This window comes from Mastigoproctus giganteus, chromosome 11 (assembly GCF_048544385.1).
Source record: "Mastigoproctus giganteus isolate SK-2022 chromosome 11, ASM4854438v1, whole genome shotgun sequence".
Taxonomy (NCBI): Eukaryota; Metazoa; Arthropoda; class Arachnida; order Uropygi; family Thelyphonidae; genus Mastigoproctus; species Mastigoproctus giganteus.
In genome coordinates this window covers 122,792,095-122,817,131 of record NC_143585.1, presented here as the reverse complement: position 1 = coordinate 122,817,131, position 25,037 = coordinate 122,792,095, and the positions used below count along the sequence as shown (strand labels likewise).

General features: G+C 41.7%; 1 protein-coding gene across 1 annotated transcript in view; it reads right to left on the bottom strand.

Annotated features, from left to right (window-relative positions):
* LOC150078407 (cilia- and flagella-associated protein 58-like) overlaps positions 1-15,164 on the bottom strand; it is a 51,643-nt gene extending 36,479 nt beyond the window's left edge. The window contains exon 1 of the mRNA XM_090384556.1: positions 15,027-15,164. Coding sequence (XP_090240682.1) covers positions 15,027-15,164 — 138 coding nt within the window. The remainder of the gene's footprint in view (positions 1-15,026) is intronic.
* Between the last annotated feature and the right edge of the window lie 9,873 nt (positions 15,165-25,037).

Genomic DNA, 25,037 nt, shown 5'->3' with positions numbered 1-25,037 from the left:
CAGCGAGAAATAACTCACTATATCACCAGTGCCGCCGAAGCAACCATGAAGAGGAAATCTCCCCCACTTCCGCGGCCATGCCCTAGTGGACCCGGGAGCTCCAGAGACTCAGGAGATAGGTGAAAACAAGCGAAAACAGTACCAGAGGGCCCGAGCAACATGGCCCCCTGACAAAGTAGCAGAACGGCGACAACAATATAGGCAAATCAGGAACCTATATACAGAGACAATAAAAAAGAATAAGAGGACATCCTGGGAAAGACTCGTGCAAATAATAGGAAAGAACGACCCTGAGGAGTAGTATACAAATAACCACAAATAAACTAGCCAAGGGAGAAGTGATAACTGCAACAAAAACGCCATAGGGAGACCTAACCACAACCTGGGAGGAATCAGTTACAAACATACTAAATAACATAATACAAGATCCGCCCTAACTACTAATAGACGACCAGCAGACAATCTGCCAGGCAAACGAGGAATATACGACACACCAAATAGAGCCCCCTTTCACAATAGATGAACTGCGGCAAGAACAAGGAACAAAAAATGTCCTGGCCCGGATGTAATAGAACCAGAGATGATCAAATAAGCCACAGAAACCATCCCAAAGCTTCTATTTCGACTATTAAACTGCTGCCTAAGGACAGGCCGGTTCCCATCTAGAGGGAGAACAGCCAATCTAAAGCTGATACTCAAGAACCCAACCAAACCCCAGGAATTACTGAATTCTTATTGGCCAATAGTTCTGCTCTTAACGCTAAGCAAACTATATGAGAGACTACTGCACAAGAGATTACACCAGCATTACCACAAAGCAAATCTAAACAAATCCAAACAGTATGGATTCACACCCGGATCATCGACAATTGAAGCCATCCGAGGCCTGGTCAGAAAAAGCAGCTCAATGCACTAATAAGTACTTCCTTGTTGTAGCTGTGGACTTTGCCGGGGCGTTCGACACCCTTTGGTGGCCGAGGTTCTTGGCCAGGCTCAGGGCATCGAAAGTACCAATGAATTTATACAGCAGTATTAAAGCTTATCTCACAGACAGACGGGTACAGGTAGTGACACCCTTCCAAAGCTTAAACAGGTCAGTCCACATGGGCTGCCCTCAGGGATCCGTCCTGGGGCCGCTCTTGTGGAACATGGTATTCGATGAACTACTCACCATGGACCTGGGAGAAGTCGAGGCCCAAGCCTTCGCGGACAACTTGGTGCTGATGATTGCGGCGGACTCACGATCCCGATTGGAGGCAGATGCAAACAAGCCATTTGATTCTTACAGAATTGGGCCATGCTCCATACTCTCAAAATTTCCCAGGAGAAAACAGACTCAGTACTGCTCAAGGGCAACTTAAACTTGAGAAGGCCACCGCAAATCAAGATAGCCGGGAAAACAATAAAACTGTCAAATCTGATTAAATACCTTGGAATCATCCTTGATCGAAATTTATCCTTCAAGCCACAACTTATGTACCTAAAAGATAAACTCAAAAAATATGCGGCATTAGTGGCCAGCGTTACACGCAGGGATTGGGGACTAAACAGGAGGATCCTATCCCTGAACTATAAAGCAATCTTTATCCCGGTTATCACTTATGGGTCTCCCGTATGGTTGTAGAAGCAGGTACTGCAATGAATAGAAGATTAACGGAGACAATTCAACAAAACATTCTGCTCACAATAACAAGGGCATGTCGTACAGTGAGCATAAGTGCATTGCACGTCCTGGCAGAGGTTCTACCTCTGGACCTGGAAGTTACCCGCTGCAGGCTTATGTATAATCTGTCCAAGGGAACGCCGACCACAATAAATGACTTTACCATCGACATTACCAACAATTAGAAGAGAGAAAAACAAAGAATAGTAGATCACTTGACACAGATATGGCAAAACAGGTGGAGCGAAACCAGCAAGGGAGCTATAACATGCATATTCATCCCGTACATCACCAAACTATACCCAAAGGCCCCAGCGTGGCTATACCCGGGATTAAACACAACCTTTCTACTCACGGGGTATGGGCCATTCAAAGCCAAACTTAACGCACTGGGCATCACAGAAGACTCTGGCTGTACCTGCAAAGAACAGGAAACATGGCAGCATATTATGCATGAGTCTGAGTTGTATGACGACCTTAGAAGCCTCCTAATCACAAGGATCCAATACATACCGAACAATGAGGAACTCCACCTACTAGACACGCCCGAGGAGTTCACTGCCATGACCAGCTATGCACAAGAACTCTTCTCCAGAAGGGAGACATTAATAGCCATCTACCAAGATGGACCAAACTGAAAAACCCTAGGCTAAAATGACAGACAGTGGAGACATATCCAGCTAAGTACAACACGAAAACTCAATGACCAAAGATGGAACAAACTCCCCACAAGAATAGGACACCGAACTGTCACCATAAAGCCATGTTACGAAGGAAGAAGAGACAAACCACACTTGGAGGGGACATGGACCTGTGTGTGTTCTTCTGGTAAGCCGGACCCAACAAGTCAGCAGAGACACTACCGTCACCTAACAAGACTTGTCACACCCACTGGACTGAGCTCTACTCCAGGAATTAAGCCAAGAAACAGACAACTACACCGGACTAGACAAATGCAGCAAAGCTGCAAAGGCACCCTATGACGCCCTGTACCACGTCCTAACGCGGTGCCTTTCCTTCCACACTTCCTGGTTGGGGGGATAGGGTAAGACCTCCTCCCCTCGCTGCCCTCATTTCCTTCTGAAGGGGCACGGGGATGCCCACCGTCAACTCTGGGGTCGCCTTTCCTATTGACCCCATTTTTCTGGCTTTTCCCCCAGCCTCCTTCCCCTACTCTGCCTAAAGAGCGTACGCCCCACACAGCTATCAAAATGCATAAGTACAAATCTAACTGCACTGATATTAGCCTTTCGGCTTCCATTTTATCCAGCGATTTCCCGAAATTTTTTTATTTATTTATTCCTTTTTTTTTTTTTTTTTTTTTTAGGTCCTAGCCACTGAAATCTGAGGAAATTAGGTGGCAGGACCTACCAGAGTGAAACAAACTATTGGGTTCCTGGTCTGCCTCCACAGGGCAAAGGTGGAGAAATGTTGGGCCTCAGCAGTGGTCCAGCGGCTAAACAACCAGATAAACAAATTCAAATTATTATATTAGGGCCACCCATTATTTCTAATATATACCCATATATGTATTTTGTCTGTAAATTGCATGTTCTCTGTTTGCTGGACCAAAAAACCCCAGTTTCTGGGGAAAAACTTTGCTATCTATGCCTGAGACCGACTAACTCAGCGTCATTGACGGGATTCGAACCCGGGCCTTTTCCACCAGGTGTGGGGTGGACCGTGACGATACCACTGTGCTACCCGCGCAGACGACCAGATGAACAGTGGTGCACGACACATGTAAATATCCATACACTTTTAAATATCTGGAAATGCCAGCAAACTGGTACACCCACAATGAAAACTGCGCGGAAATGGGGGAACCCCTCGGGCCGTCTGACAATAAATACACCTTACACAATTCCCATATTTGATGTAGAGTATGACATGGATCCGCAACAATTAACCAACGAGATTTATAGAAAGAACTTACAGAGCCACTTCCCAGAGCTGAAACCCTCTGAGCTGATTTTTCCAAAGTTCAAAATAAAAGCAAAGAACGGGATGGGAGTAAATTGGACGTTTGAACTGGCGCCATCTGCATGGCAAATCTTAAGCACAAAACAGAATTTATATAGAATGGAACAGCCTGAGATAGCAGGTACATATATCCATTCCCAAGTGCTTTCACTGCTGCAGATATGGCCACACCACCCATACTTGCACACAAAGAGAGCCGACCTGCAGCTACTGCTCTGGCAAAGGGCAAGACTACAATACTTGCCCCAACGAAACCGACACCCCAGCTTGCGCAACCTGTAAGAATCAAACTGGAGCATTCACACTCCATCCGCGATACTGGGTGTCCGACATACCAAAAAATCAAGAGTTCCTACCAACAGAGAGTGAAACAAATAAAAAGAATAGATTATGGCCACACACCATAAACAATTTTAATTTAATTTTTTTTTTTTTCACACGCTCTGCCTTGAGTTCCCACTCTAGTGCAGCCAATTTATTTAAATTGTTTTTCTTATTATTATTATTTCTTGATTTTTTATTATTATTTTTTTCTCATTATTATTTAATATATATATATATATATATATATATATATATTATTAATTTAGTATTATTATTTTACTCTTTTTCCCCCCCTAACTGCACCACGGGTGGTTTTTTTTGGGGGGGGCTCTTCTGTCTTTGTCTCCTCCCTCTGGAATGGGCCTCCCCAGAGGAATCTGTTCCACCTTCTGGCAACATTAGGTGGGTCAGAGTCTCTCTTGAGACAGTACGTGTTTTTCTGGGACTGGCTCACCTTCCCGTGGTGTGGACGAGTACCCAGAATCATCTGTCCAGGCGACTGATGCTTCTGGGTAGCCAAGTGGCCAGAACATAACAACAGAACACACACATATCTGGCCCATTTGTAGTGATACTGTTCTTCACAGAGACACAAGGCGGAGTTGAACAAACGTTCTAGGTGCCGCCCTTACATATGTCTATGTCCACCATAAACAATTAAACTCCAGAGTTCTCACATTCCACCAGCTCAATGCACAGCGTGCTCGGGCAGTAGCAGAGCAAGTCCGACTAAAAACTGACGATGAAAACGCCGACATCCTCATAATATTGGAACCGTACACGTACCAAAAGCAAGTATGGAGATAGCCTATTAAATACAAAATTGTGCAGTACACAGATGAAACCCCATGGGCAACTGTGAAAATCAGGAACCCCCATATCACGGTACCAAAAATCCCACAATTCTGCACTCCCTGGGCAGCATGTGCCCATCTGGTCACCTCCCTGAGCAGTCTTTATGTGGTTGCCCTTTACAGCAGGCCAGGGGCAGAAATCGATTACGCGATAACATACCTGGAGAATCTTCAAACTGCACTAAGCAAACATAAGATGCTAGAAGGGGCGGACATCAACTGCAGGTCCCACCGTGGCACAGTACCACGCCCGAAAGAAGAGGCTCAACGAATGGACAAAGGCTCGAGGAGCACCTGGCCAACTCCATATTTGTTGTTAAAAACTTCTGCCTCCTGACAACATCTTATGGGAAGCAGAGATTGACATAACATTAGCCACAAAAACACAGACACCCACATCACAAATTGGACGGATGGAAATGCCTGGACGACTTCGGACCATCGTACAATAACCTTCACATTAGAAAGGAACCTTACAAGAACAACCGCTGACAGGCACATGTTAAATAGATTTGCCCTCAGCAAGCAAACTGGGACACCTTCCGAGAGACGCTACGCACGGCAGGCCTACAATACCTGCACACACCGAGGGAGCAGGCATGCAGGAGCGAAAACCCTGAACGACTCCAGAAGGACCTAACAAAATTAATAACTGAAGCAGCAGAGAAAGCCATGAAGAGAAGAATCCCCACTGCAGGGGCCACGCCCTGGTGGACTCCAGAGCTCACACGACTTAGTTGTTTTTGTTATTTGGAGCATTTGCAACTAAGGCCATATTGCTCCGGGATATGCGGTGGTCATTCCCTGACCTTTCCGCATTCTCCGTATTTGGTGGTGACGGGCTCGAACCCGGTCTAATCAAGAAGCGTGTGCTACGCACTGCTGCTCCTTCCCACCTGGCTACGGAGGCGCCTAGCTCACACGAATGAGAAAATTAGTACAGCATAGAAGGAATCAATTTCAGATGGCTAGGAGAAACTGGCCGCAACAAGAAGTCACTGAACTCAGGAACCAATATAGAATCGCTAAAATTATTATACTGAACAGATAAAGAAAAAGAAAAGAGAATCATGGGGAGGCTGGTACAAGGGTCAGGGAACAGCAACACCGGGGGTGGTATACAAAATAACCACTCACAAACTCGCCGGGGGGGGGGGGAAGTCGTGACAGCTGCCAAAACAGCACAAGGAAACAACCATAACCTGGGAGGAGTTGACTGGGAACGTCCTGGACAACATCCTTCAGGAGCTGCCAACAACACTAACAGATGAGCAGCAGGCTATCTGCCAAGCAAATAATTGCTATAATAATGACCGAATAGAACCCACCTTCACCTTAGAAGAAATTCAAGACGCAACCGTACAAAAAATAAGAAATGCCCTGAACTGGACCTAATCGAACCGGAGATGGGAAAAGAAGCAATGGAATATATACCGGAATTACTGCTAAAACTATTCAATTGCTGTCTTGCAAGCAGGTAAATTTCCACTACGGTGAAAAAAGCGAATTTAAAACTGCTCCTAAAAAATCCAACAAGGCCACCGGAGATACCTAGTTCCTACAGACCCATAGCCCTGCTACCAACCCTTAGTAAAATATACGAAAGGCTGTTACATACCAGAATCGCAAGGCATTATAATGAAGTAAATCTTAACATGACAAAGCAATACGGTTTTACTCCTGGGAAATCCACTATCGAAGCAATACAAAACCTCCTCTCTAGAGCCACGCAGTGTCAGAGGAAATAACTTTCTCGTCATCGCAGTGGATTTCGCCGGGGCGTTCGACACCCTCTGGTGGCCGAGCGTATTGGCGAGAGCTGCTAACCTTCCATTGAATCTTTACAATTGCATGAAGGATTGCCTGGCTGATAGAGCAGTGCAAGTTACCACAGTGCGCTCTCCCTGGACCTAGAAGCTGTAAAAGCAGGCCTATTCTTCCTGCATACCAAAGGGATAGCCGCCACCCACCAGGAATTCACAATCGACCCAGCGAGTAGTTTAAAAACAGAAAAAGCGCCCGATTGCAGGCCTACTTGCTTAGGGAGTGGCAACAAAGATGGACAGAGACGACAAAAGAGGAGATCACTCGCAAATTTTTCCCAGACCTCATCAAAATATATTCCAAGCAACCGGCCTGGTACCTCCCGGGGTTGCACGTGACTTCTCTACTAACAGGACACAGGCCCTTCAATGAAAAGCTTTCCAGTTTCGGCCTAATGACCCGAGTTGCACATGTCGGGAGGTTGAAAACTGGAACCACGTGATTTATGACTGCCTACAACACGAAGAGCTCAAGATGTATCCTCATAACGATGATACAATAGCTCCCAAAAGGATTGGAATCCCGCTTCATTGACACCGAGGAGCAATACAGAGCACTGTCCCAGTATGCGCAGAACCTCTTCGCGAAAACTGTTAATCGCCATACATCGCGACTTACTGAGCACTACCATAAACTACTACGCACAAGACAGAGCAACCTCAGTGAAAATTCCTGAAGCAAGAAAAATGGAAAACAAGGATGGGGCTTGCCCCATAAGCGACCCAACTTGAAATGAGTGACACTGGAGTGAAGAACTAAAACGCAACCTAGCTGCCTAACGTCATATGGCCATCTGAAGAGGGCACCCTGGTTCCCTTCTTTAAATCCACTATCCCCGGCAGGGGGGGATGGTCTCACTGTCTTCTCCCCTCCTCGCTATCCCCACCTTCTCCTCTGGTGGGGGCATGGACATGCCTCACTAAAACCTTGAGTCACCTTCCCTATTGGCCCCATACTTCTGCCTTTCTCTCCCCCAACTCTATCTGTACATAAACCCTACACGTCAAAATTTTACACTTCCAAATTATTGCTCGCCCAAAATTCGGACTATCTAAAACTAGCGATATTCCATGTATATATGTACGCAAATACATGGGTTTTTTTTTTTTTTTTTTAGGTCCTAGCCACTGAAATATCAGGAAACTAGGTGGCAGGACCTGCCAGAATAAATGTCTAAGACTACTGGGTACCTGGTCTGCCTCCACAGGGCGAGGTGTAGGCACCGTTGGACCCTAGTAGGGGCCCAGCGGCCAGAGGAACAACGGTAAACGACTCTGTACTTTACAATACCCAAAAAGGGCATCATTATAGCAGTTGCCCAAACAAATCATCTGCTGCGGTGTGCGCAAACTGCAAAGCAGTAAACCTGGATGCATCCCATTCAATCAGGGACAGCAAAACCAACAACTGAAGACCGACTATGGTAGTGAGGCCTAAATCATTCAACAACAGTGTTATTAAATTTATACAACTTAATGCTAAGCGGGCACGTGCAGTAGCAGAGGAAATAAGGAAAAAGGCAGATGAAGAAACACACACACACACACACATATATATATATATATATATATATATATATATATATATATATATATATATATATATATATATATATTACTACTGCAAGAACCATACACTGACTCCAAGAAAGTTAGAGGCTATCCTCTCACATATAAAATAATTCAAGCAGATGAAGATACTCCCTGGGCAGCCATAGTCATCCGGAACTCGAACATAATGGTCACCAAAATCTCTTCTCTCTGCACGGTGTGGGCAGTGTGTGCCCATGTAATTGGCCCCTTAGGTGCCTTCTATTTAATATCACTCTATTGTAGACCCAGTCAAGACATCGGACCAGCTATTGACTACCTAAGAACTGTTACCACTACTACCTACCTAACGCTAAAATCATCCTGGGGCAGATGTTAACGGCCGTTCTCCTGCTTGGCACAGCCTCACAGCTGACCGACCTAATTGCCATAATGGGCGGCATTTGGAAGACTTTCTGGCCACCTCACAATTTAATATAATCAACAGGTCCAATAACCTCCCAATTATCTCCAGTACTATGTGGGAGTCTACGATAGACAACAATTGCCACAAGATCAATCTCAAGTAATGCGTCGGGATGGCAGGTCAATATAGCCTGGACCACCTCTGACCATAGAGCAATAACATGCAGCCGCACAAGAAATATAGAATCAATTCCTACTCCGCACTACGATATCAACCGCTATGCCATCAGCAAAGCCAATTGGGAGCTATTCACCACCTCTCTCCAGTCAATAATCATGGATCATAACCCTTCTGATATCCTCTCCTTGAATCCCAAGCAGCATCAGAAGCTTGTCACTGATATCATCACCTTCTCCTGCAATCAATCTGTGTCCAAGAAAAAAAACTTCTTCCAAGTGCTGTTCCATGGTGGTTTCATGAACTCGAACGCCTATGCTGGACTGTTTATAACAAGAGGAAAGCTTTTCAGAGAGCTCACACTTGTTGGCCAGCTACTTAAGTAAAAGCCCTTCGTGAAGCCTACAAGAGGACCAGGAACCAATACACTTCCACGATCAGACAGCGAAAAAGAACTACATGGGAGCGGCTGGTTACCACCACTGGTAACTCGGACCCTTGGGGAGTGGTATACCGAGTTACTACCAACAAACTCCCAAGAGGAGTTTTTGTCGATTCCACAATAACACCATGAGGAATCATGACAACGTCATGGGAGCAATCTTGGATACGCTCTTTATCAGCGACGCCGATCATCTCACAACACAACAGCAGCAAATTTGTCTAGATAATGACAATTACCACATTGACACTGTGGAGGAAGAATTTAACACTGAGGAACTGCAGCAAGCCCTTTGCAAAATGAAGGATAAAAAATCCCCAGGACCGATCGCATTGAACCAGAAATACTAAAAAAGGTTGCCCAGGTAAATCCACAATTTCTGCTTAACCTGTTCAATAAATGCCTAACCCAGGGATCCTTCCCAGAAAGCTGGAAAATAGCTGAACTAAAGTTAATATTCCAAAACCCTTCGAAGCTTCCAGAACAGCCTAACTCGTACCGGCCCATTGGCCTCTTGTCCACATTGAGCAAGCTACTTGAACGCTTCCTCCATACCAGACTCCTAACACACTACACAGAAGCTAGCCTACAATCCAATTCACAGTATGGATTTCGCCCAGGACGTGACGTGGCACAGAGGATGCTCTCTACCAAATAACCCAAGCTGCAGCCAGCACTAATTACAAGTACTTCCTCTTCATGACCATTGACTTTGCCAGGCCTTTGACATGCTCTGGTGGCCAAGCATGCCTCGTAGGCTAAGACTGGTATGCATACCAGGCAACTTATACAAGTGTATACAAAGTTACCTTTCCAACAGGAAGATAACCATCTCCTCAATATACCAAAAACTCACCAAATCTATCTACAGAGGCTGCCCACAGGGCTTGGTCCTCAGCCCGTTCCTCTGGAACATCGTCCTTGATGAGTTTCTTGGCCTGGATCTGGGCCCTGTTACTATCCAAGCATTCGCGGATGATATTACCAACCCCATCGCAGTGGACACCAGAGCAGCTCTCGAGGCCACTGGACATCAAGCACAACAGATCTTACAGGACTGGGCAACTCTACACAAGCTCCGGATTTCCCCACAGAAGACACAATCCATACTTCTCAAAAGCATACTTCTCAAAAGCACTCTGCAAATATCAAGACCTCCTCAGATCAGGATAAGGAAAAACCATCAAGCTGGTAACCACCCTAAAAAAACCTGTGTATCATCCTGGATTCGAAGCTCACCTTCTTCCCGCATCTCTCATACCTTCAAGACAAAATCAGAAATTATGCAGCCCTAATCGTCCGAGTAAAATATGACTGGGGGTCTGAACCAGAGAACACTCAAACCTCTGTATGAAGCTATATTCCTGTTATTACATACGGATCCGGGATTTGGTACCATAGAGCAATAATTGTTCCCAATAAACGCGAACTATAAACAATTCAGAGGAGTATATTGCTCGCCATTACCAATGTCTGCTGCACAGTAAGCTCTCCAGCATTTCAGGTTCTTACAGGTGTCCTTCCCTTGACTTGGAGGTTATCCGTCGAGGATTGCACTACTGCTTGTCGCGGGGCATCCCAGTTACCATCTTTGGATATACCATCGACACTCACACTGACTGTAGGCAAGAAAAGAAGAAACTAGCTGCCATGCTACTACAAATCAGGCAGGCAAGATGTGAAGAGAAGGACAAGGGTCTAATAACTAAGAAATTCATCCCGGATGTCAACCTCGTTTATCCAATGTCGCCGCCTTGGTTCTCTCCTGGCCTCTACTGTATATATATTATAACTGCACACGCTCTATAAATCATAAGTTGACTACCTTGGGAATCATCAATAACCTCTACTGTACATGAGAAACTGAAGATTGGGACCATCTTCTTTATAACTGCCCAATTTATGACGATCTTCGAGGAGCACTGTACACCGGACTCCAACACATACCTCAAGGACAGGAGCACCTGTTCATTTCTGACGAACAACACTACAAATTACTAATGGAGTACACACAGAACCTCTTTACTAGGCGCAGGACTCTACAACCAACTCAAGCTAGGGATACAAACCTGTGAGGGACTTGCTCAAATCGGAAATAAAAAATCTGTACTTGACCGTTTTACCAGCATCGACTTGCTAACCCTGGAACACCCAGGTTAGGATTACCTGCTAACTCACCCAGATAGTCGAATAGGATCCAGTGGTCTTGACCACTCCACTGCACTGCAAAATATAAGTCACACTCGGCACTCTCACTTAGTGGCTTTTCTACCCTTCTGGAGTTATCCCCCACCTTTTTTTTCCTGGTGGGACATATGCTCCACTGTCAATTTTAGGGGATGCCTTCACCTACATCCACTTACCCTTACTTTCATCCCCCATCTTCTTCCGTATACCCTGTACTGCCGCACTCTACCTTATTTTTTATTATTTTATTTATTTACTTTTATTTTCTATTTAAATTTTTTTATTTTATTTATTTCATTATATATATATATATTTTAAATTGGTCTCCGTTCAGAAAGCTCAGGCAACCCTGATGGAGACCTGCCAGAGAATAATGGGCAGCCTGGCTACCTCCTAGTGGTGTGTGCGGGCAACGTGGGGTGCCATCAGGGGTTTTGCGGCCAAATGCCAGGACACACAACAGAACCCAACACCATACTACATATTCAACACACTACACTTTTTCTGATATTTATAGTGTTCTGTATTTCTTCACAGTGTACATATGGTGCAAACGTGGAAAACCACAGGTGGCGCCCGACCCTAACACTATGCACACTATATACCCACATACTTTTAAATCTCTGGCCTTCCCAGTGAACTGGTACACCCACAATAAAAGCAACGCGGAGATGGGGGAAACCCCGGTGCCGTTTGACACAAAATACACCTTGCACCATATAAATGCCTCAGTCGCCCAGTCCGCAGGGGCTGCCCAGAGTTCTGTCCTGGGGCCACTCCTGTGGAACTTTGTCCTAGATGGCCACAGATCTTGGTGGTGTGGAGCCCAGGCCTATGCAGATGACATGGTCTTGACCACCGAGGGCGATAGCAGATCCTCCCTAGAAATGCAAGAAAATGATGCCCTGAAAACGCTGCTACATTGGACGAAGCTACACTTGCTCAAACTCGCACCCAACAAGACAAAATCTATGCTGCTAAAAGGTACGATAGACTTACGGAGACCACCACAAATTAAGATTGAGAACAAAACAGTTAAGCTGTGCGAACAGATTAAATATCTAGGAATAATCTTGGCCAGAAATTTAAATTTCAAGCCACACCTAGAAATATATTAAACAAAAGATAAGATACGTGGCCCTCGTTGATAGAGTCACTCGCAGGACTGGAGACTCTGCCGTACTACCCTGTCCCTCTACTACAAAGCTCTCTTCATCTCTGCCATCATGTATGGCTCTCCTGTCTAGTACGCTAGGGCGGGACTAAGTGAATAAACGGATCCTCGAAACCATTCAGAGGACCATCCTCCTTACCGTGACGAGAGAAACTAGAATGACTAGCACGGCTGCCCTCCAAGTCCTGGTAGGGGTTCTCCCCTTGAAATGAATAAACGGATCCTCGAAACCATTCAGAGGATCATCCTCCTTATCACGACGAAAGCAACTATAATGACTAGCACGGCTGCCCTCCAAGTCCTGGCAGGGGTTCTCCCCTTGGACCTCGAGCTACCCGCTGCGGCCTGCTCTACCATCTTGCCAGAAACACATCGGCTACAATGTATGACCTCACTACTGACCACAACTGTAAGAAGAGAAGAATCACCGACCACCTCGTCCAGATTTGGCAGAGGAGATGGAACGACACAGAAAAAGGATGCAGTGACTAGAAGATTCCTCCCCACTGTCACCAAGCTGTACCCTAAGGCACCAGCATGGTTTCACCCAGGTCGAAATACCACCTTCCTCCTTACAGGACACGGCCCGTTTAAAGTTAAGTTTCACCAACTTAGCATCACAGATAACGCGGACTGTCCCTGTGGCAACCCGGAGACACTTAATGTTTGAGAGCAATCTGTATGACGACCTACGACTACGCCTAATAACGGCAATCCAATATATACCTGACAACCAAGAACCCAAACTGTTAGACACTCAAGAGCACTACAAAGCACTCAGCCAATATGCCCAGGATCTATTTTCCAGAAGAAAATCAATGATAGTAATACACCCAAGGCAACCCGACTAGAAGGACTGCAGAACTCAAACAAGTACGTGATATACAAAAAACTCACCATACCACAGAAAGACAAGACTTTAGATTTGGATTTAGGTGATTTGGATGGCCTACTGGGGACCCAAAACCGCACTCCCTTGTGTGGCCTTATTTTTTTCCTATTTCCTGGGGAGGAGGGGGGATATTTGCTCTTCTCCCCTGCCCATATTTTCACTCTGGTGGGGCATGACATGCCCACTGAAAATGGGGGATCACCTTCCTATCCGACCCCACTTCTTCCTATTTTATCCCCCCGTCTTCACCCTCCCTTCATCACTTTCTCTTGTACAGCGATTCCCCACATGTCCAAATTTAAATCACATCAAATTTTGCCCGACCTTTTAGGCTCTCTAGAAATAGTTCTTTCAGCGTAAAACTCCCACACAGCACTTTCGAAATGCAATTTTACCTAAATCAACCGCGATCGCTTCAATCTTTATTTTAGGTCCTAATCACCGAAATCTCAGAAAGAAAGTGGCAGGACAAGCCAGAGTATAATTAGTCTCTTGGTACACCCGGCCGGCGGCCAACAGGCCAGATGAACAATTGTCACAACGAAGTACATACCACATGACCCATAGATTATTTTTAAACCTCTGTCATAGACAGGGTACTGTCACTCAATACATAGAACATACGCGGATATGGAAGAAATCTCCAGAGCTGTCTGACCCTCAACATATCTGCACACAATGCCCAGTCTGCGTGGGTCGCACAGTGGTATCGTCACCGGTCTCCCCACACCGGGTTTGAAAGGCCCGGGTTCGAATCTCGTTGATGACGCGAGGAACTTTAATGGGCTTTTTTCACTCCGTGGCTGAGTTAGTCACGAGCATAGATAGCAAGTTTCCCCCCCCCCCAGAAAATAGGGTTGTTTCTCCAGCAAAACAGGCAAATCGACCAAAGAACACACGCAATTTACAGTCATAATACATACTGTATATGGGTATATGTAAGAGATTACGGGTGGCCCTAAAATAATAATTTGAATAACAATACCTGTGACATTAGCTTTTCCAAAGAAAAAAGGTCCATATACTTTTCGACAACCCATCACGCAATGGCCAAATTCCTTTATAATCACAATTTTATGATTATGCTGCCATCTCTTGCACCGCTCAAATTTTCCAGTTGGTGAACTAAAAGTTGAAGATACTCTATCACCTGGTGGTTTCTAGTTTGTATCATGCACCCTATTCACACAATAACCTTTTAGTTTAGTAAAGGTGGTTTTGACACTCTGTACTTTAAAAACATCTGAAAGCTGTACTTTTTCTTGTTTATATCAAGGTACTGTTCATATTCTACAAACAAAACCTTAATTTAAAATATATCATGAACTCTAGAGTGCGCTCACAATCAAATCCAATGTTTAAGACATGTTTCTCCCCCTTTTTATTTTAATTAAAAACGAGCAGGGAATCCTCTCGCCCTAATATATAAGGACTGCAATATTTAGAATTTGTTTACAAGGAGAAAAAGGATGCAGTGACTAGAAGATTCTCGTCACTGACAAATCTAATATGTATAATAAAAACAATGCTCAGCCCGAAACAGGGCATACTTTTCGACTACGGTCGCTCTCGAGGACTGGCTCAGTATATGCAGATATTTGTAGAGAGGTGCGTGCGTGCTTACGCTCGTTCGTTGACAGAACTGCAAGTTGAGCAAGCTGAAAACTAGGATCATAGAGGAGAATCATGCGCCTGAGACTGGCCAACTATAACCTCAATTTAAGTGAACTTAAGAAATTTACCCACTTGTCAATAGCAATCAAACCCACGCCTCTTCAAATGAGTGGCAGATAGCGATGTATCGTGCCGACTAAACTTCCGCGGAGAACTCATCATTTGGATGCCCAAGCATGCAAAGCAAAATATCTAGACGTTTTACTACTGTATGATCTCATTACATGGAAGTGCTCGATCATTCACCATATAAATCTCATTTATCACCTTGCGCAACCCATATTTCGAGAGAATACTGAAGTTATTTAACAGGAAGAATCTTGCAATAGCATCAGTAGATCATGATCCTAACGACCAGAAGTCAAGTCTATCCGCTAAGAGCCTATCCGGCTAATACAATTTAACAAATACACATTAAATGGCTTGTGTCAGTGGAACTAGACTTACCTATCGGATAAAGATTTTTAAATTATTGGTGGGGTGGGGAAAGTTAATTGCGCTGGAATTAGTATTTATTCTGGGGAAATATCTCCTTCCCCACATGATCTCTGGATCAAGCACAGCTTTGTACGGAAAACACAGACTATAAACGTAAATAAAACTGTCCCAAAAAAAAAAAAAAACAGGAATACTGTATACTATTACCTTTAGAAAACTAAGTTTTATTTTAAGTTATATAAAAAAAAGCCATATAAAGGTTTCACGTTACTTTGTTAAAAGCCTTTTTAGTATTATCACGAGCCATTTCTGTCTGAGCGAGAAGCTTTGCCATTCGTTCTCGTTCAGATTCCGTGTGCCTCAGTTCTTTGTGGGTCGCGCGGTGCAGTTCTTCCTCCTCTCGAAGTCGGCTCTCGAGACAGTTGTTATCTGAGATACTTTTCTCTAGTTGTTGTTTAGTATTTTGTAAAATACCATCCAGTCTTCTACTTTCATCTTTGGAAAACTTGATTTGTTGCTCTAATAATCTCATTTGTTCTTTGAGCTGGAAAACATCATCCTAAAATGAAACAGAATCAATTAAATTTAATATTAAACACGTTGTTTAATGTACGAAGTGTGTTAAATTTCAGGTGTGTGAAATTATTTCTTAAATTAATTGAAATTTTCTTTTGTGATTAACAGAAATGAAAAGCAAATAGCTAATTATCTAGTTGCCAATTAATTACTAATTGACAAAAGGAAGTGTTTTCACTTCACTGCAACAAAAATAATGTCCAGTGCTTCAACCACAATATACAGTACATGGACAACCATGTGATATGCATAAAAAAATAATAAAATAAACGCCGTTAGGATTTCTATTGGTAGGATTTTAATGAAATCAGGAAAAGTTCAGAAAATCGGTTCTTAAAGAGTTAAATATAATATTTCATGAATACCCATCTACTGGGAGTGAGTCAAGTTATTAAATGCAGGCGACGGGACATGGTGAAGACAATAAGGAGCTTTACGCATATTGGCTAATCACCTAAAAATGTTAAAGATTATTACAGTTGTTATTAAAATGAAAAAATAACATTCAAATGCGATAATAACTTCAATTATTATTAAAGTTATTATTGCATTTGAGTTTGAAGGATTACAATGTTAAGAGTTATAGTGAACATTGGTCGGCTGTGTGGGTTGTTTAGAATTTATTAAAAAGGCAATTAAGGCTATGAGGAATTACAGATACAATATTAGTATATTGTGTTTGCAATTTGTGAGTTTGCGTAGGGGGGGGGGGACTATGCAAGCTCTACACAAAGCCAACAAAATGACAAAAGATGTTTTTTTTTTTAATTAATTTATTTACACTCATATGGTAATAATATTTTTATATTGGCATTATTATAGCCTCAAACGATGTAAAATTCAAGAATAATGATGCCAATGTACAAACTTCGGTTTGTCTAAAAACTCAACTATGTAGTAATGATGCAAATGCGCAAATTAATGTCAAATCACTCATATGATAAAGAACATTCCAAGTTGTACAGTATGATAAACTAAAATAATATAAGAAAATACACAGATATAAAATAAGTTCATTATCAAGTACAATGTCATCAAAATGTTCATTTTTGAATAAACTTTTGAAATATATATATATTTATCAAGATTGAAAAAAAAAAAAAAAAAAAAATATATATATATATATATATATATATATATATATATATATTGTAAAATAATAGAAGTTAACCTCAATATAATACGTAGAACACTTCCGTATGATGCTCTCCAGTAATTAAAACGAAAAAATCGCAAATCTTACATTACAGTAAAAAATAATCATCCTCTAAAGCAGTGGTTCCTAGTTTTTTTCTTTTATTGGTAACGCAAACCCCTTTAGTTGCTGGAGAGCATCATATGGAAGTGTTCTACGTATTATATTGAGGTAAACTTCTTATTATTTTACAAATATTGATATCAACGTAGAACATACTGAACATTACAGCTCTGGTTCATACTATCAAATATATATATGCGGAAAATACACCAAGCCCAGGTTCTCTACTAAAGATGAGAAAACACGAAACGTAAACCCAAGTCTGAATGAATCAAGTCCAGATTACAGAATATCTTCGGAAATAATTTAACAAACAAGAAAATTTTCTCTTATATAATAAACATATTAAAAATCCACTTAATTATAAACAAGCTTTTTAATTTTTTTGAATTATTCAAAAATTTTTGAAGTAACCTTTGTAATTTTTCGTACATAGCAATACTATGTAGGAAAAACTACAAAGGTTATCGAAGATTTTTAAAAATTACAAAGAGTATTATAACTCTCCTTTAGGATACTTACTTACCTTTTCGTATGAATCCATTTTTTTTTTTTTTTTTTTTAATTTATGAATCCAGTTTATTTTAAAAAGCCCTTTGTAAAGCTTTTCGCACGCATTTTATTTCATCACAGTGGAAATTATTTTATATTTTATCTGTGAAGGAAATTAATCTTTACAAAGAATTATGTCTCAATTTTTCTCCCATTTTTTCATGCTAAAATTAAGGACTACTTCCTGAAAAAATGACTGAAAAAAATTCAAATTGTGCAAATAATACAAAAAGTAAACTTTTATTCTGCTCAAAAATAAATTTCAATGAGAAGACTAATATTGTTTAGCTTATATAAATTGAAATTGTGGAGTATTTAACATAACAATGCGCATGTCACTTCTTCCATCAAATTGATTTCGACTTTTCCTTTTGATGGCAACAAGTGCCGAAAACAACTCTGACTCACAAAGCTATGTAGTAATAAACGGAATCATAGCTCCCAATAGCCGTTGAGCCAGACTAGAGTAGGCTTGTGCCAACACCAGAACTCTCCAAGACTCCGAGTTGAATTCATGCTGTATCATTTCTTTAGTCCTCAAATCAATGAGGTCATTACTGACATTGTCTATGTCAGCGAGGAAATGGATTATGGATCTAATTTTAAGGTCATAGGAGCACAAGTAACCCTCAAAAACAGAACAGTGTTTCCAGGGGTCTGCAAAGAAATTGACAAGGCTTTGTCACTGTCGACTCGAGCTGGCAGAAGCATTTCCTCCAGAGAGGGAGAGTTCGCACAGTTGTCCACCTCCAATCTCCTATTCTGCAATGACAGCTTGAAGTTTGTTTAGCACCATCTGACTTCGGGACCTTAAAATGAAAGATTTATCTCATTCACATGGCTAATAATATCTACCTAAATAAACCACGAATGACCACCTCTTTATCACTGTTCTAAGAGTGGGCTTTTGTATATATATAAAAAAATAATAAAAAATAAATAAAATAAAATTTAAAAAAAGTGAAAATTCTGTCTGAAGTGTGATCACACACTTCAAGGTTTGTCCGTCAGCAAACCAACGAACTTTTGGGTAACAGAGAACTTCATATTCTGCTCCTCCCATTTCTTGACTTCATTTCTGGAGTTGTTTATGCAACAGGTGCTGATGTAGAACACAATAGTTACCAAATTGTCCGTGAACGGCTTAAAAATATTACAAGAAGCGTCAGCTATTCTGGATTGGATGACATCATTTTACAGAACTGCTTTAATTTTAATTCTCTTCTTCAAACAAATCAACTAGGGCATTTCCAGTGCACGTGAGTTCATCAGGGTCTCTCCAATCGCATGTGGCTTCTTTTGCTGGCAATACCATAAGAAACTTTGCAGGATGCGTCAAGAACGATGCTTTTGTGTTAGGGCAAATCCAAATTTTGGTAAGTACCAACCTTTCCAAATCGAGAACTTTCATTACGTTGGCGAAGAAAGTGAGAAACCAAAGCATATATCTAGGACTTAGTGTCAGACAACGTTAACTATAAAATTGCATTTTTGTTTTGAGACAACTTTAGTTTTAAGGACTGATAACCAGTCCAGAACGAAAAGACATAAACAAAGACAAAATGTACATGATTATAATGGAGGGTACGTTTCCTTTAATTCCTATCAACAGGAAACTATTCTGTACATCATAACAGCGAAAACAATGATTGTACGTTATATGGCACGTGTACAGTAGCATTCCATCCATCTTGAAGTGAAACAATACTTGAATAACATAATCTGACATAAATAAAGGAATTTTTTCATAATTTTCAAACAGGAAGGAAATCGAAAAAAAAAAATCTTTTTTTGCACACGGTTCACGGACCACAGGTTAAGAACCACTTCTTTACAAGAAGTAGCAAAAGCTTTACCCTTCATAATAACTATCACACAAGAATACATTACCTGGGCCTCTCTGCGATCTTTTTCAAACTCATTACGTTCCTCTCTTGCTTCTTCAACCATTTCTATGTGCTTTTCTACAATTTCCTGCGCTCTAGCCAACTGCTTTGGATAGTTCTGAGTCTCGATTATCTTCAGTTGTTCCAAAAGGCCTTCAATCTAATTTAATGATAGTTGAAAAAGTAGTTTAGTTGTAATTAACTATAATATTTCAATTGTTCCTACTACATGGTACATACTCTCCTAAATATTACTCATTTAAATGTTATATATAAAGTGATTTATAACGTCATCCATGAAACCTAGGTATCTGGTAACGTCCACGTATTACGTAAATAAAAAATGATTTGGACAATATAAAATACTATTACTTTCAGGGATGTACAACACACATAAATATAAAACGGCTTAATGAAGGCTGAAACGAATTCAAGAGAGACAACACACCAGTTTAAAAAATAATAATAATTTCTATATCTGGCCGATTTTTAAAATGTATCCTAATTACTTTAAATGAGGACACTCAACCTAAGCGTTGGTAACAAAATTTACTTTTATTAAAACATAGGGAAGGTATCCAGTACTCAATTGACTGAAACTTTATAGGCTGTTTTGGATCTTTATTCTTCACGAACCTTTCTTCAGGCCAAATGGGGAGGTGGAGGGGGCAGTTGGTAGTTCTCAATAAGAGAGCGCAAATACCTCCAACCACGCCATGGTAGATACAAGAAAAAAAGTTTTCTATGTAAAATCAAGAATGTCACAGCTTGACGTGTTGATTTATGCACAAGTACGCCCATTTTATCCGCAATGCTGAGAAACTGTTCACTTAAAACGCGTCCCGACAACTATTTCTAATTTCCTTCCACTCCGAGAGTATGGATTTGTGGGAACCGGGATTTCTTACCATTTGTTTTATTTATCTATCTTGTTACGTATTGCTATACCCCATACTTTGGAAACCGATTTTGGTAGTTGTGTATTATTTTTGATTTTAAGCACAACTGGTTCCTTACCCTTCCAAAGCTCACAAGCTACCTGACTGCTTTATTTAATCTTTCTGTCACAGAAGATTCTGGACACTGAGGATATTTATTCTCCTTGTACAGGTATGGATTTAGTGCAAGTTTTTTTTTTTTTTTTTTGAGGGCTGTGTATATTTCTCTTAGAATAATGAAGCACTTATTTAAATTTCTAAACATAGCAATGATTTTTTCCATATCAAAATTTACACAGTATTGTCTCATTTAATGCTAAGAAATATTATCAACACCCTCCTTATTAAATCATACAACCTACTCTTAATTAAGGTTAACTCCAGGATCAATAAAACTTCTTTCTACAATCGTTTTACATTTTCTTCATACATATCTTTAATTAGAGAGAAAATCTTTATTGTACACTATAGATACAATAATGTGCCCGCCACAGCTAGGAGGACAGGGGCTTGACAAAGATATAGGGTAATATAAAAATATGTACAGTATAACAAAAAAATAACATAACATTAAATTAACTTGATTATTTGATTAGCATTAACCATTCAATAGATATGAGTATAGGGCAGATATACACCAAGATATGTACACGTTCATATGTACAAAGCACATATTTCAGAATATTCACACAAGTCAGAATATTTCAGTGCCAAATTGATGTTCGGTATAGCATTTTCTTGTGAAACAGTTCATCGATTTGCCTGTGACGTTCTGCGCCTCGTAGGAGATAGCAAGTGGAGATATCAGTAACAGTCGACATCAGGGGAACAAGTTCGGCCAACGAGCGCCTGTAATTGCGATCCGAAGCGAATTTCAGGAGATCAACTCCGATCGTTAGCAGGGCTTGTATTGTAGGAAGTACTTGGCCAGGTAGGAATCTGTCACTGATCTTCAGCCTGTTCCGTTGTAGCTAAAGAAGAGGGGCGGCTCGTAAGGAAGGAAGTGGAACATGCCACTGACATATATCCCAGAAGTCAAGGGAGTTGATTTTGCCAACCAGCATTTTGACTGCGGTCACAGTTCTCCTCATGCCGATTATTTGAGGCAGCCGCGGGATTTGAAGTTGGTCGGCCATGCTGGTGGTCATCTGTTGGGGGGGGGGGAGTCGATGTTTGCGGGTTGCCCACTTCAGTATCCAGTGTTCACTGGCGAGTTTTCTACCTGTCCCCCCCTTTTCTTGACTCAAAAGCCCACCCGTTCTAACTTTTTTTTTTTTTTTACATTGGTCTCTGTCAGGAAGCTTAGGCAACCCTGCAGAGACTAGCCAGGGAATAATGGGCAGCCTGGCTACCTCCTAGCGGTGTGTGCGGGCAACGTGGGGTTCCATCAGGGGGCCCTGCGGCCAAATGCCAGGACACCCAACGCAAAACTACGTATTCAACACAGAACACTTTTCTGGCATTTACAGTAGTTCTGTATTTCTTCACAGTGCACATATGGCGCAGATGTGGGAAACCACAGGGGGCGCCTGACCCTAATACTATGCACTATGTTCACTGGCGAGGATGGGCTTCATGAATGAGAGATGGTACTGCAGAGGCATACAGAAAGGTAGGATACACAATGGTTTCCAGATACTGTATCTGATTATGGTTCTTGCGTCTGAGTTATGAAGATGTTGACGGGCAATCCAGCGCATTCGGCTGATCTTGGGTAGAACACATTCAATGTGACAGTTGAACCTAAGGTTTGGGTCAAAGGTTACACCGAGATCTTTGTGTTTAGTTACACTTGGAATAACTGCACATTCATACAACCCTCTAGTGAAGGTTGTATGAATGTGGGGCACTTCTTTAGAGAAAAAACCATAATAACGGATTTTTGAGGGTTCAGTTTAAGACCGAAATGGTTGAGATGGCTACAGAAAGCTGTGATCTTATTACAGATTTCTGAGGTGATCACTCCTCTGTCGGCTGATGGTAGTATTTCTGTTAGGAACTTTATATCGTCGGCGTAGATAATAACATCATCTCTGTTACACACAAATGGAATAAGGAGGGCGGTAAAACGTAACCCCGATAAAACGCCACCTTGTGGCACACCTGCATTGATGGATCGGGTATAGGAGAGGTTGCGATGATTGAGGTACAGTTCTATTCCAGAGGAGCGAGTGCAGAAAAGCGAAAACCTTTGATCCGAAAGTAATTGGTTAGGAGATTCAGAAGGGCCGAGATGTTCAGGCTATCAAAGGCAGCTTCGATATCGACATAAACAACTGGCCTCAAAAGCATTTAGAATTTCCGTTTGGACTGCCAGAAGGTTGGAGACAGTTGATCTATTAGGGAGAACATAATGGAGTTGCTTTGATGGTTGTGGAAGAAGATGGAGTCTTATATGCGGAAGGAGGACTTTTTCCAGTAGCTTTAGGAGCGTGGATGCAGTGGATATCGGTCTATAGTGCTTCGGCTGGCTTGATAGTTGAACTTCAGATAGTGGGGCGAGAGCGTATTTGCTCCAGGGTGCAGGAAACACTCTATAAGAGAGGATGGAGTTGAACAAGTAGAGCAGAGGATCAAGGATATGGACTTAGGCACTTTACGATGAAATGCGAGACTTTATCGACGCCAGCGGTGCATGACGGACGCAGCGAGTTGATGGCTTGAAGGCGCTGCTGTCGATCGATTTGAATGAAAATGGAAAAAATCTGGACCAGAAATGGGGTCTGGTTGGTAATCATATGGTTGTGTGATGTTGTCTTGGAATCTGGCTACATAGTTGATCCATTCAACTGGATTGAAGTTGGAACCTGGTTCAGAGTTACGGGTATATGGCACTTTGCCTTTGGATAAGGTCTTGTCGGTATATTTTTTAATGGTTTGAGATTTCAGTCTGTTAAACAGTGCTCTAGCTTTGGAGTACTGAGTTCGGTCATATTATACCATTTAGTTAAAAGTTATAGTCATCCCTTCCTTCTGAAAATTGTACAACACTACTTTTAATTAAAGTTAGCTACAGGAACAAAAAAAAAAAACTTTCCTTCTACTCCTTTATACATATTCATCATACATTGCTGTCAATTAATCTAAAATTTTCTTTCAAATCCTTTTATACACACAACACCTTTCCTTTAACAATCTCAGACTATACAACTCTCTGAATGAAAACAATCCTTTTACCCTTAACAAAATACTACTCCTCTAAGCCAATTATCAATAAAATATCTACCCCTTTGTTTTTTTTCCCCCTTTCACAAACACTATATACAACTTTTGGATAGATATATTCTCCCTAGAGCACTTATACAACATAATCCTGAGCATATAACAAATTTTACCAATGCCATTATATCAGAGAAAGATAGTGTGTTCTCTCTCTCTCGAGCGGATTCTAACAATTAACCTATATAATTGTTGGGGACTTACTTTTTCTTGCCCTTTCTTTATTTCGCAGCCAGCAATAGATTGATCTTCCACTTCTGATCTTTTCACGCGGCCATCTTCCTTGTAGCTTACAGATTTTTGACGCATTTCTTTCCTGGATTCTCCTTTCGAGAAATCGATAGGCGATGGTCTGCATCCATTTATTTGCTTAATATAATGAGGCTATTAAGCATTCAATCAGGCCATTCATGAGACACACTTCTCATTTTTTGCGACTATCTTCACTCCTCCCACCTTTACATCAAACACAGGCATTTCTACTTGACCATTCTTTCGGACATGACTTTACAACACTATTTTTCAGACATTCACAAACCAAAATTTTTTTCCGATGACACTCTTTCTCCTCGTGCTCCTGCTTTTTGTTTCCATTCTCCCGCCTTTTTATTAACCAATCACAATCATCTTCTCTTCCAGCATCTCTACTATAATTCGTCTTTCATCTGAAATCTTTGTTTTCTCCGTGTGCTGTATGGCTGGGCACCTTTCCCCCCTTAAGTACAAGGGTTGCGGACCCACTTCCTTCTGGACTTTCTCCTAACTCTACTTTCCCTTAATCCGGTTCGTTCCCCTCATAGACAGAAACAGTCGCCCTTCTGTTTCCCAAATGCATTCTAGGGTCAGTTTCATTGTATGTACCAGAAACTTAAGTCATTTTCCATTACTCTACACATGCATAGGGTTAATGGCTAATTTGGGACGGTGACTTTATTCCTTTCCCAACATATCTTTCCTGCCATCATCTGCATTCCGAACCATTATTGTTAGAAATAAATCTTGGCATCCATTGTCACGTTC